This window comes from Saccostrea cucullata, unplaced genomic scaffold, assembly GCF_032062105.1.
Source record: "Saccostrea cucullata isolate Sc308-1 unplaced genomic scaffold, CSIRO_AGI_Scuc_v1 ctg10634, whole genome shotgun sequence".
Classification (NCBI taxonomy): domain Eukaryota; kingdom Metazoa; phylum Mollusca; class Bivalvia; order Ostreida; family Ostreidae; genus Saccostrea; species Saccostrea cuccullata.
The window spans coordinates 1-15,000 of record NW_026923993.1 but is presented as its reverse complement, the minus strand read 5'-3'; the positions used below and the strand labels follow the sequence as shown (position 1 = coordinate 15,000).

The 15,000-nt window shown below is 32.4% G+C and overlaps 2 protein-coding genes across 2 annotated transcripts; both read left to right on the top strand.

The window, feature by feature from the left end:
- Nucleotides 1-2,589: 2,589 nt before the first annotated feature.
- LOC134265421 (uncharacterized) lies at nt 2,590-3,468 on the top strand. Its single transcript, XM_062747629.1, has one exon. It carries the CDS (start codon nt 2,590-2,592, stop codon nt 3,466-3,468), a length of 879 nt encoding a protein of 292 aa, XP_062603613.1.
- Nucleotides 3,469-6,951: 3,483 nt separating this feature from the next.
- On the top strand, nt 6,952-7,369 carry LOC134265420 (uncharacterized; the record flags this gene model as incomplete). Its single annotated transcript, XM_062747627.1, has 1 exon — nt 6,952-7,369. A coding segment is annotated over exon 1 (418 nt), but the record flags the coding sequence as incomplete, so codon positions are not given.
- Nucleotides 7,370-15,000: the final 7,631 nt, after the last annotated feature.

Sequence of the window (15,000 nt, the reverse complement as noted above, 5' to 3'; positions counted from 1 at the left end):
CTGGTGAAATAGGTGTACATAATTATGCTGGAATAATTCCCCATCATTTGAAGAGCACGTCTTTGTAAATAAAAAACTAGCACATGATTTGATCCATTATTATACATGCATGTATAAATTATGTTTTTTTTTATCTACATGTACATGTATATTTCTTTTATATATTACTATTATTTTAATTAATATTAAATTCCAATTTGAAAAATGATATTTTAGATAAATGGAAACACTTGTGCACTTTCTATAAGTACATGATTTTTAATGAACCACCAGCCAAGCTCCAGATATATAGATGTTTCTCTCAAAAATGGTTGCATCTAATCTCCTCTGGGACGTTATTATTAAGGGAACACAAGCACATCGCAGTTTTGTTTTGTAGAGTTTTCTATATATTGGTAAATTATTATTATTACCCCCCACCCCTCCTGTGCTCCGTCAGTTCTTACGACCATGAGATTACAACCCGTCTTCCTCTCCGCATACTACAATGTATAGCTAGCTATGCATGAGATTTCAATAGATTTCCTTTTAGTATTTTCATATCTGTAGTCACGAATTTGGGACTTTTTTTTCTGGTGTGGCATTCTTATTTTATATATTTGAGAAAGCTTTATACAGCACGAATAACTAACGTTGAGTATCACTGGCAAATATTTTTTTTAAGAATGCCCTCACATGTGCACGTGTTCGCTAAGAAGCAATCATTTTTGAATTTCATTTACAATTAGATACCTTATAAAGAGCAAAATAAATTAAACGTATAACACGTAAAACAATGTTTAAAAAATACAAATATCGGGTGCCCGGAAGGGAAGAGGGCTTGAAAGGGTGTTTCTGTGAATGCTTAGTTCTACCAGCAAACTTCGCAAAGTTAAAACATACTTCTGTCCCAGTCCTTTGAAAGCGGGGGTAATCCCCAATACTCCCGCCCCTCCCATTTTGAAGCTAAAAATATAACCCATACTAACATACTGAGAGTTGTAGATAGAGCGGCATACTGAGAGTTGTTGATAGAGCGGAGAGGTTATTTCGTTAGTCTTTAAATTATACACAACTTAAGAAACGACTTAGGAAAAAAATAAGATAAGATTGTTTCGTGAAACAGCTGTGACAAATCTTAGGAACTTCCTAAGTTATAACTTAGGCATATCTTAAGTTATGTCTTACGACATATCTTAGGAAACGTTTGTGAAACGGGCCCCTGATCTCGTGTGCTAAGAAATGTCATCCGCCTTTACAAAAAGTTCTCACAGTGGATGTTTGAGGTCTTAAGATCATATAGTCAAGCGTATACACTGTAATATGTTCGTTTAAAATATAACGCAAAACACCAAAATGCGCACGTTACTAGTATCACCAATATGGTAGACAAGATTGTGATATCCACTTACAAATTTGTCTGCACCTTTTTAAAATATAAGCGGATGCATGGTTATTACATGTTTATTCATTTGTAAGAAAGTAAGTTCATATTGTAAGTCATTTATTATACATGTAGTGACACGTGTTATAAATACAGGTATTCAAACACCGGCCCATGTAAAGAGAATTGAATTTTAATACAGTATCAGTTTCATTTTTTAAAAAAAATATTTCAATATAAAGAAGTAAATAAAATTGTTCTTATAATGGCATTTTATATACAAAAAAAATATAATAAAAAAGAGGTCATGTCATTAAAAAATTATTTCTTCTATTTACAGCTGATTTTGATCGCATAACACGCGAAAAATAAAATTAACGAATGGGAGATTTCCTGCGCAAAAGAATCATTTGAAAGGAATATCATGAGTAAATTACTCTCAAAATTTGAGGCATCACAATGTTCTCTATGTATGGGTAACATGGAAAACTACATGTACTGCGAGACCTGTCAATTTTATTTGTGTGTTCCTTGTAAAGAGAAGCACGTGATCGACCTGGACACCAAATACCACGAGATCATTCACCCAACAAAGGATGGTGGATGGATGATACCAGATCCAGAGTCTTGCAAGATACACACAGACCGAAAATATTTATACTGGTGTCAATCCTGTGAATGTCCAGTTTGTGACTTTTATAATGAACATGAAAGACACACACTTGTGGACATTACGTCTGCCTATAAAATTCAAAAAGAGCAACACTGGGAGAAAATTGTTGAGATTCGCAGCGAAAAACTTCTTTACAACCAGGCCATTTTAGCCAAAATTGAATCTGATTTCAAGACGTGTCAAATAGCTTTGACTGAACTCCGGATAAAAATGTTATCACAAGCTCAACGAGAAAAAAATCTGATTGATATGGTTTTGAATAATACAAAAGAGGTCTACTTTAATATCAACTCTAAATTACAACAATCGAAACAAAATGTTAAAGATCTAAGAGAAGTACGTGCTCAGATTTGAACATTCGGCTAACGGAGCAGTACATTTTTTAATATTTATAAAAAAGAAATCTGTTCCGAGGAAACAGGACATTCCTAAAACTTTAACAGTCTCCCTGAAACATGAAATCAGTATGAAAGACGTAGGTCTATTTCAAAGGAAAATCAAACTCGCTGAGGTCTGAAAAAGACATTTAGAAAATGATAAACTTCTGAAAATAATGCCTAGACCAGTGCTACGAAAAACTTTCACCGTTCCTGGAGCTAGTTGTAGTACTTGCATTTCGTTTGTGACGTCAGACCAGATCTGGGTGAGTGGTGGCGGCATTGATCTCTTTCTGATAGACTCTACTGGTAATATTTTACATCATCGAACAGATAATCAAAGTATTAGTTCACAAACAGTAAGCCTTGCTGGAGAACTCATTTACATCGACTTGGATTCTAATTTATGTTTACTTTGTAAGGATAACAAAACAAAAATAACACTGACGAAAAAATCTGAATTTTGGGAACCGTCCGAAATTTTTTGCTCTCAATTCTCCGGAAATTTGCTCCTTTTAATGAAAAAAGACCCCCAGTACAGCCAGTTATTTGCTCCCTATTATAAAGAGAGTAAAGTGATTAGATTCAAGGGAATAAAAGAAAAGGACCAGACCTTCCAGTTTCATGACAAGGGTTGTCTACTTTATTATGACCCTGAACATATCACAGAGAACCGAAACGGAGATATTATTGTTTCCGATAGGTTAAGCTATCTTAGTTTTGAACGATCATTTCTAGTTGTGATAGACCGAAATGGAAGATATCGCTTCAGCTACTATGGATCACAATACGACCCCCGACTGGAACTAGATATGTGGGGGATTTGTACAGATGCACTGTCAAACATCCTTATAGCTAACCAAAATCCTAGCACAGTGCATATGATTAACAAAGATGGCAAATTCCTTTCCTTGCTACTGACAACGGAACACGGTTTAAGTGGTCCATGTGGTCTCAGTTACGACGATAAATCTCATCTTCTGTGGGTTCGATCTATTAAAGACAACAGGTTGTGTGTGTACAGATATATCGAAAGACAGAATCACTCTGTATAACGTTTAAAATTAATATGAAATACACATGTATTATAGTAATTTTGTCAGGGATATTCAAAGCAAAACATCTTTGTTGATCAGAAGCTCTTTTTCATTTTAAAAGAACGAATGACTAAGACCGAAAACTTGAATTGATTAATTGTAAAGTTTTGTAAAATAAATGATTTTGTTTAATATTGATAGCATTAAAAAGAATATACTACATTATACATTCTATATTCTTTTGAAAAAGATAAATACTGATTTCAATATAAAGTAAATTAAAAGGATACAAGTATAATTGAATACTGCTCTTACTCGTAAGTTCTACACTGTGTATGTAAAACGGTCCCAGGAGTGTCAATTCGTGTAACAACATTACAATCTAATTATATATGTTGCAGTTGCAAACAAAGTCATATAATATTCGAGATGCATTCTCTTATAAACAACCCTGAAATATCGACTTACATGTATTTGACTGAAGCTTTTAAGCCTTTTTTAGTACAACATTTTAGTAGTAAATATCTTCTCATCATGAAACCAGGTTTAGGTAGAATCTGAAGATCCAAAGGTAGTGGTTCTTTCTCCATGGGATCCGCAGGGATGGATGTTTAAACAATGGAAAAGTACATATATAAGTATATAGTTTTTGATGACCACATAATGGGGACTCTGCATTCTGCTTGTGAAGATCGGGAAAACGGGAAAATCTAAAGATATAACATCATCCTTATTATTCTGTTGTGATTTATATTGACTATTAAATCTTCTGTTCGGATTTGGATGGCCTGAATTTTGTTTAAGAGATTCACTGAAAGAGATTGTTGATATGTATTCTTCAAAGCAGCCTCATAATTTCCCGTTATTCGGTGAAATATTCCAAGAATGACTTGATCTAGTCTCAGTCATTATAAGTAGTTTACTAGTAATTCTTCTATGCTCTCCGGCCGGACTACCACAGGATGTCTCTTGTGTAACAGATCCAGTAACTTTTCTCTTGGTTTTTGAATCACTGCATTAAAGTGAAAGTTGTGGGTTCTTTACAAACAGAACGTAAAACAACATACAATCATTTAATCAATGAAATTATGTGCAACAAAAATATATATCATATTGCCTGTCTAAATGTGCAGAGAAAAACATTAATGATCCGTCTATAGTACAGCCTATGATCCGAATCATGTAGACTTTAAATTTAAACTTTTTTTTACATTGATCGATCTAGCTAATTGTCATTCAAAATACCTGTGGTGACGTTTCTCAGATAAATAAAAACTATGAAACCTATCTCGTTACAACACTGGTGAGATTAGGTAAGTATAATACTTACCAATTTAATGAAATTTAAAGAATGATCCATGATGATAATGATATGCTATGTGGGAATCGAGCCAATATACTTAGAATGGAGATCCTTTGTCTAAGCATAAGTTTAAGTTTAAACATATCGTTCAAAGGGAAATTCAAAATGATTATGTCTTGAAATTTATACAAATGCATGTTCGAAACTGTACAGTGAACACAACTTTCCTAATTGGTGCACTTTTTCATAATATATGACGAAAATTGTATATCAATGAAAAGGTTAACCTAAAACTTTTCATATTTATTGTCTTAAACTTGCGCCCTTATGAAATTTGTAAAGTCCTCTCAAAATAAACACTTCCCTTTAAAATCAATTCGTACTTTTCTTACCGGAATGTTTATTGAAATACATGTCTAATAAATACAGAATAAACACACAGGTTTTTTTTTATTACTTACGATTTTGAAGGGATTCAAAACCATCTTCGTGAAGAAAAGGATTTAATTCTGAACTTCATTTTGTTCAATTTCTTTCCTATGCTGCATTGATAAACCCCATAGAATTCGAAATGAAAGCTACCACAGAGAGTGACACATCTGTTTTATATTTGAATATTCAACTTGAGAACAACAATATTATAGCATCAGAAAATAAATAAATTTTCAGATAAGTGATTGCATCTTTTCTTTTGTCAATTCCCTTATTTATTTTGCATATACTATTTTCGCCTGCATGGAGTTTATATGTCTCGTGGTCGCTTAGACCGTGATGAAATGGAATGTTTGAATGTTTTAGGAACAAACTTAAGACTTTCTTAAACAAGGGAAGTTTTGACAAAATAAGTGATGTCTCAAGAATATAATATGCATTGTTTAGAGATAACATTTTTCAAATGGTATATATACTATGTATATATGATCGATGCAATAAAATATACAATATGTCGTTTAAATGAGTCTCGACTGACGTCTAGATTCGATTTGTGAGGTCCTAACGTTACTAATTTTGCGTTTACCTGATCACACCAAAGAGCAAAAAGTTGACAGGGGATGTTAACTTCTCATTGACTCCTGATCTCGCTTTTGTTTTCAGACGTCCTCGTTGCCTCTGCTCATTTGTTACATTATCAATGTTGGCCTTTATAAATCTTTTTTTTTCCTGCTTTGAATTCTTCTTTTGCGTATTTTGTCGTCATGTCATATGAAATTGTTTTGCTATTATAATAACTAACAATAAGTATTTCTCTTATTTAGATATAGCACCGTAGCAAACAAACAAATACGAATTGGAAAGTTTCATGCGTCAAAAGTATCCTCTGAGAAGAATAGAAAAACATCATGGGTGAATTACTTATAAAATTAAAGGAAACACAGTGTACTCTTTGTAATGGGTACGTGAGAGATAAAATGTACTGCGATGTGTGTAATTTTTTTCTGTGTGTTAAATGTAAAGAGAGACATATGTTTGATTTCGACACAAAATATCATGATGTTTTAATTCACCATTCAGATAAAGAGGAGCTTATACTAACAGAGCATTGCAGGGAACACCCAGAGAGAACATAAACATACTGGCGTCAGTCCTGCGAATGCCCAGTTTGCGACTTTTCTAATGAACATGTAGGACATGAACTTCTGGACATTATGTCTGCCTATAAAAACCAAAGACAGCAACACTGGGACAGAATTGTTCATACCAGGAGCGAATTGCTTCTTTACAATCACGAACTCTTATCTGGAATTAAATCTGATTTTCAAGCGTGTCAAATGGCTTTGACTGAACTCTCACTAAAAATGGCCTCATCAGCTGAAGTACAAAAGATTTTAATAGATAATACGTTACAAAATTCAAAAGAGGCATACTTTTATATCAACTCGAAATTGCAACAATCTAGACACAGTATCAAAATGATAGAAATATATGTACGCAGATTTGAAAACTCAGCAAACAGAGCGGTTAAATGTTTATCATTTATAAAAAAGAAACCGATTCCAATGATGAAAATCATGCATCGGACAGATGAACGAAACCTAAGTCCTGGTTCCCACACAGTGAGCCTTGCCGGAGAACTTATATACATAGATGTAGATTTAAATATCTGTAAATTTTGTAAGAACAAAACGAAAATTACATTAATGAATAAATCTGAAACATGGATTCCTCAGGAAATTTACTGTTATCAGTTATCTGGAGAGATGCTTGTTCTGATGAAAAATTACATCCCGTCATCTGGAGTTGTTGATGTAGAGACAAAAATTGTTAGATTTAATGGATTAGAAGAAACACAGACCGTCCAGTTTGATGACAAGGGTAATAATCTTTATATTGACCCTGAATGTATCTCAGAAAACAGAAACGGGGATATTATTGTTTTTGACCTGATTCATGATATCCTTCTTGGGCCATCATCACGTCTAGTTGTGACAGATCAAAATGGATGTCATCGCTTTACTTACTATGGATCAGAAAATGACCCCCGACTGAAACTAGAAGCAACTGATATTTGTACAGATCCACTGTCAAACATCCTCATAGCTAACCAAAGCTTAAGCACAGTGCATATGATTGACAAGGATGGCACATTTCTTCGCTTGCTATTGACAACAGAACACGGTATATGGGGCCCTTGGGGTATGAGTTATGACGAAAATTCTCATCTTTTGTGGGTTGGATCTATTCAAGACAAAAAATTATGCGTGCACAGATATATCGATTGACAAAATCACATTTCATAGTGTTAAAATTACTAAGAAATATATTGAGAATAAAAACAGTATTCAAGTTCAAAAATGCATTTTACAATACAAGATGCACATGTAGGAGCAGAGCAAACACGGATCTCTGAAACATCAGAGATGGGGTCAGATGTCTTGGAGGTACTATAGTTTTTAGAAAAACCGTGGAACTTTGATTTACTATTGTGAAAACCTTGGAAAATTGATATACAATAGTGAAAACTTGGAATTTTTGAAAACTATAGTCAAAACTGTGGACTTTGATTTAATTTGGTAAAAACTTTTGAACTTTGATTTACTATTATAATAATAGTGAAAATGTTGGATCTTTGATTTAGCGAAAACTCTGTACTTTGATTTACTGAAGCGAAAACTTTGGAACTTTGAATAACTGTAGGGAAAACATTAGAATTTTGAAAAACTGTGGTGAAAAGTTTAGATCTTTGATTTACTATAGTGAAAACTTTGAAACATTGATTTATTACAGTCAACTATTGTATACTACATCAAGGATACCAAGAGTAAGACATCTGTATTGATCCGAGGTTCATTTTAATTACAAAAGAACGTATGGCTTAGACCGAAAACTTGAATTGATTAAAATTCTCATTTGCAAAATGAAATGATTTAGTTTAAATTGCTAGCGTAAAAAATATCTTTAGTTACTGTATTCATTTTTGAAGGACAAAACCTGTCCAAAATATAGAGTAAATGAAACAGATACAAGCATAACTAGACCTTATTTTTGTCGTTCAACAAAAACGGAGGGCTTTTCGATCCCTTAAAATAAAGAATCTTAAAAGAAAATGAATATTACACAGTAAAAAAAATCATATAATACAATATAGCAAAAGCTCTTTTGAGATCAATACAAAATTGGAAACATAACATTTCTCTTTGTACTTTAGTGTCTACTCAAAGAGACATAACTCTTTCGTGGTTATTAAACACATACAAAAATGTACTGTTTTTCAATCCACTAAAACTCCTATAAGGGCTTAAAAAGTGACCCCACGGCCCATAATTTTTAAACTGTACTCTTTATGCTTGTTACAATTCCAAAATTAGTTTGAAGATTGGTTGAGAATTAAAAAATGTACAGGGGAAAAGCCGTTTTCTGTACTGACCCCTAAAATCCTTTTATTTTAAGGATTTTTGTTTTCATGACCTAACCCTCTGGAGACAATGCTTGAGTCAATATTCATATGAAATTTCACGAGAATTGCTTGCCCACCTCTTGAGATAATGGAACAAACGTGTTTTAAAATTCAACATAGAAATCTCCATAGGCAATTTTAAGGGACTCATAAATCCGGAAGTACTCTTCAGATGCATACCACAATTAACATAGAGAGCATATAACGTTACAAACAGATGGACAAAGAGAGATAACTCTTGCACAAATATTTTCTAAAAGACTAAAAATTGCAATATTTCAGGTCTCACAACTCCTATAAGGGGTCAAAAAGTGACCCCACGGACCATATTTTTTAGACTGTCCTTTTAATCCTTAAGTGAAATCTGAAAACTATTTGAAAATTCATTGAGAAATAAAAAAGTTACAGGCAAAGGTCCGTTTTCAATGTTGGCCCCTAGAAATCCCCTATTTTCCAGAATTTTAATTTTTTAATCTGATGATGTCACAACAGCATCAGCGTCATTTCATATACAAAATATTACAAGAAAATCTTCATTACTTTAAGAGATAATGTGGCATGATTAATTTCAATTTAAAATAAAACTTTAAAGACCCATAAAACCGGAAGTTCTGTTTTGATTGATATGAAACTTACAGTATATGTTCTACTTATTAGTTCTAACATATTTTTATGCTCAAAATAATTTTTGTAACGTAATTGTGACTTTCAAAAATTTCATCCCCCCTTCTTCAATGTTTGAAGTCTTATATCTTGAAAAGTATCTGTGGTCAAAAGTTACGTACGCGCATTTATTTATTGGATAAGGTCTCTAGAATTCATATCTCAAATTTGGGAGTCTAGACACTAAAATTAAAAACGTTTTTGGCTTCTTTAGAAATTTCAGTTTTCCTTTAGTATAAACTTGAAGTGACTATACCGGAAGTTGTTCTTGTTTCACGCACGAGAGATTTTAATTTGCTATTTATTGGTTACAAAATAATATACCTATTCTCAAAGGTACTCCCTAAATGCTGAACGATAGAAGTGTTCAGTATAATAATAATAACTAGATCTTTTTGTCGTTCAACAAAAACGGAGGGCTTTTCGATCCCTTAAAATAAAGAATCTTAAAAGAAAATCAATATTACACAGTAAAAAAAATATCATATAGCACAATATCGAAAAAGTTCTTTTGAGATCAATACTTATTTGGAAACGTAACACTACTCTTTATACATCAGTGTCTACTCAAAGAGACATAACTCTTTCGTAATTATTAAACACATACGAAAATGTACTGTTTTTCAATCCACTAAAACTCATATAAGGGGTCAAAAAGTGACCCCACGGCCCATAATTTTTAAACTGTACTCTTTATGCTTGATATAATACCAAAATTAGTTTGAAGATTGGTTGAGAATTAAAAAAGTTACAGGGAAAAGGCCGTTTTCTGTACTGACCCCTAAAATCCTTTCTTTTTTAAGGGATTTTTATTTTCATGACCTTACCCTCTAGAGACAATGCTTTAGTCAATATTCATATGAAATTTCACGAGAATTGCATGCCCACCTCTTAAGATAATGGAACGTGATTTCAAATTCAACATAGAAATCTCCATAGGCAATTTTAAGGGACTCATAAAACCGGAAGTACTCTTTAGATGCATACCACAATTAAAACATAGAGAGCATATAACGTTACAAACAGATGGACAAAGAGAAATAACTATTGCACAAATATTTTCTAAAAGACTAAAAAATGCAATATTTCAGGTCTCTACAACTCCTATAAGGGATCAAAAAGTGACCCCACGGACCATATTTTTTAGAGTGTCCTTTTAATCCTTAAGAAAAATCTGAAAACTATTTGAAAATTCATTGAGAAATAAAAAAAATACAGGCAAAGGTCCGTTTTCAATGTTGGCCCCTAGAAATCCCTTATTTTCCAAAATTTTAATTTTTTATTCTGATGATGTCACAACAGCATCAGAGTTATTCTGTATACAAAATATTACAAGAAAATGTTAATTACTTTAAGAGATAATGTGGCATGATTAATTTCAATTTAAAATAAAACTTTCAAGACCCATAAAACCGGAAGTTCTGTTCTGATTGATATGAAACTTACAGTATATGTTCTACTAATTAGTTCTAACATATTTTTATGCTCAAAATAATTTTGGTAACGTAACTGTGACTTTCAAAAATTTTCTCCCCCCTTCTTCAATGTTTGAAGTCTTATATCTCGAAAAGTATCTGTGGTCAAAATTTACCTACGCGCACTTATTTATTGAATAAGGTGTCTAGAATTCATATCTAAAATTTGAGAGTCTAGACATTAAAATTAAAAATGTTTTCGGCTTCTTTAGAAATTTCAGTTTTCCTCCGGTAGAGACCGGAAGTGACTATACCGGAAGTTGTTCTTGTTTCACGCAAGTGAAATTTAAATTTGCTATTTAGCGGTTATTAAATAAAACACCTAGTCTTAGAGGTTCTCCCCATATGCTGAACGATAGAAGTGTTCGGTATAATAATAATAATAACTAGACCTTATTTTTGTCGTTCAACAAAAACGGAGGGCTTTTCGACCCCTTAAAAAGAAGAGTCTTATATTACACAGTAAAAATAAATATCAAATAATACAATATCGCACAAAGTTCTTTTGAGATCAATTCTGAAACGAAAACATAACAATTCTCTTTGTCCACCAGTGTCTACTCAAAGAGAAATAACTCTTTCATAAATATTTAAAACATACGAAAATATACTAATTTTCAATCCAATTAAACTCCTATAAGGAGTCTGAGGTGACCCCACGGCCTGTAATTTTTTAACTGTACTCCTTATGCTTAATGCAAAACCAGAATTAGTTTGAAAATTGGTTGAGAAATTAAAAAAAAAGTTATAGAGAAAAAGCTGTTTTCTGTACTTACCCCTAAAATCCCTTCTATTTAAGGGATTTTATTTCCATGAACTTACAAACTGTAGACAATGATTGAGTCATTATTCATGTGAAATATCACGAGAATTGCTTACTTCCTTTTTGAGATATGGGACATTGTATGATTTCATATTTAACATAGAAATCTCCATAGACAATTTTAAGGGACTCATAAAACCGGAAGTACTCTTCATAAACATACCAAAATTGAAACATAGAGGAAATATTAGGTTCCAGAAAGGTGGACAACGGGAGATAACTGTTGCACAATTATTTTTGATACTACTGAAAAATACAATATTTCAGATCTCTAAATGTCCGATAAGGGATCAAAGAGTGACCCCACGGACCAAAATTTTTTAAATGTCCTTCTTATGCTTAACTCAAAACCGAAATAAATTTGAAGATATGGTGCGAAATAAAAAAGTTACAGTCAAAAAACTGTTTTTCTATTCTGGCCCCTAAAATCCCTTTTATTTTGGGGAACTTTGTTTTCATGACCAAACCCCTTAAAGATAGTACAAAAATTATTATTCATGTGAAATATCACAAGAATTGCATGCTGTACTTTTGAAATAAAAAAACAAACGTGATTTCAAATTTAACATAGAAATCTCCATAGGGAATTTTAAGGATATTATAAAACCGGAAGTACTCTTCATATACATACCAAAATTGAAACATAGAGAGAATATTACACTATAAACAGATTGACAAAGGGAGATAACTCTTACACTATCATTTTATGAAAAAACTAAAAAATACAATATTTCAGGACTCTAAAACTCCTATAAGGGGTCAAAAAGTGACCCCACGGACCATAATTTTTAGACTGTACTTTGTATGCTTAAGTCAAATCTGAAAACTGTTTGAAAATTCATTGAGAAATAAAAAAATTACAGGGAATGGTCTGTTTTCAAAGTTGGCCCCTAGAAATCCCTTATTTTCCAAAATTTTAATTTCATACTTTAATGATGTCAGAAGTGTATCAAAGTCATTCTGTATACAAAATATAACAGGAAAATCTTGAATACTTAAGTAGAAAATGCGCCACGATTAATTTCATTTTAAAAGAAAACTTTTAAGGGTCATAAAACCGGAAGTTCTTTTTGGATTGACATGAAACTTTCAGTATATGTTCTACAAATTAGTTCTAACATATTTCTATGCTCAAAATAATTTTGGAGACGCAATTGTGACTTTCAAAAATTTCATCCCCCCTTCTTCAATGTTTGAAGTCTTATATCTCGAAAAGTATTTGTGTTCAAAAATTACGTACGCGCACTTTTTTATTGGATTATGTCTCTAGAATTCATATCTCAAATTTGGGAGTCTAGACACTAAAATTAAAAATGTTTTCGGCTCATTAAGAATTTTCAGTTTTCCTTTAGTTGAAACCGGAAGTGACTATTCCGGAAGTTGTTCTTGTTTCACGCACGAGAGAATTTAATTTGCTATTTAGTGGTAACACAATGATATACCTATTCTTAAAGGTACTCCCTAAATGCTGAACGATAGAAGTGTTCAGTATAATAATAATAATAATAAACAAAACGAAAACAATAGGTCTTTTCGACAAAAGTCGAAAAGCCCTAACTAGACCTTATTTTTGTCGTTCAACAAAAACGGAGGGCTTTTCGACCCCTTAAAAAGAAGAATCGTATATTACACATTAAAACAAACCTCAAAATACAATATCGCAAGTTCTTTTGAGATCAACACTGAATTGAAAACATAACAATTCTCTTTGTCCACCAGCGTCTACTCAAAGAGACATAACTCTTTCATCAATATTCAAAACAAACGAAAATGTATTGTTTTCCAATCCACTAAAACTCATATAAGGGGTCAAAAAGTGACCCCACGGCCAATATTTTTTAAACTGCACTCTTTATGCTTAATGCAAAACCAAAATTAGTTTGAAGATTGGTTGAAAAATAAAAAAAAGTACAGGGAAAAGGCTGTTTTCTGAATTGAACCCAAAAGTCCCTTCTATTTAAGGGATTTTTCTATGCATGACCTTACCAAGTTGAGACAATGATAGAGTCATTATTCATGTGAAATATCACGAGAATCGCTTGCTTCCCTTTTGATATATGGGACATTGTATGATTTCATATTTAACATAGAAATCTCCATAGACAATTTTAAGGTACTTATACAACCGGAAGTAATTTACATATCCATACCAAAATTGACTCTTCATATACATATCAAAATTGAAACATAGAGAGTGTATTAGACTCCAAACATGTTGACAAAGGGAGATAACTCTTGCAGCATTATTTTGTCAATTACTCAAAAATACAAAATTCAGGTCTCTAAAACACCCATACGGGGTCAAAAAGTGACCCCACGGACCATAATTTTTTTCTTATGCTAAACTCAAAACAGAAATCAGTTTTAATATTGATAGGTAAATAAACCAGAAGTCTCTGTCGAGACTGAAGCTCTACTGGTTTGAACTTATAGCAAAGGAAGAGAAAGTACTTAAGCAGCTGGGATTTGAAACTTTATAAACGGCATTAAATAGAATAATGATCGTTGATAAAGTCTCTTTATGTTCTTAGTGTATTCTACTTGTGCGCCAAGTTATACAGAAATCAGACCAAAACTGTAGGAGGAGTAGCATTTTGAAAGAATTTTACAGACATTTCTATTTTTAGTAACCACGGCAACACCGTTCATCAAAATTAAAATTCGATACACAGAATTATGTATCTTAGTGTATTCTACTTGTGTGCCAAGTTATATTGAAATCTGACCAAAACTGTAGGAGGAGTAGCATATTGAAACAATTTTACAGATATTTCTATTTTTAGTAACCATGACAACACCATTCATCGAAATCAAAAACCGATACACAGAATTATGTATCTTAGTGTATTCTACTTGTTTGCCAAGTTATACTGAAATCAGACCAAAACTGTAGGAGGAGTAGCATTTTGAAACAATTTCACAGAAATTTCTATTTTTAGTAACCATGGCAACATCGTTCATCGAAATCAAAAACCGATACACAGAATTATGTATCTTAGTGTAGTCTACTTGTGTGCCAAGTTATATGAAATCTGACCAAAACTGTAGGAGGAGTAGCATTTTGAAACAATTTTACAGAAATTTCTATTTTTAGTAACCACGGCAACACTGTTCATCGAAATCAAAAACCGATACACAGAATTATGTAACTTAGTGTATTCTACTTGTGTGCCAAGTTATACTGAATTCAGACCAGAACTGTAGGAGGAGTAGCATTTTGAAAGAATTTCACAGAAATTTCTATTTTTAGTAACCACGGCAACACCGTTCATCGAAATCAAAAACCGATACACATAATTATGTATCTTAGTGTAGTCTACTTGTGTGCCAAGTTATACTGAAATCAAACCAAAACTGTAGGAGTAGCATTTTGAAAGAATTCACAGAAATT

What these genes read in the sequence shown, in the direction of transcription:
- LOC134265421 (XM_062747629.1), top strand. Translation starts at nt 2,590, where the DNA reads ATGCCTAGACCAGTGCTACGAAAAACTTTCACCGTTCCTGGAGCTAGT.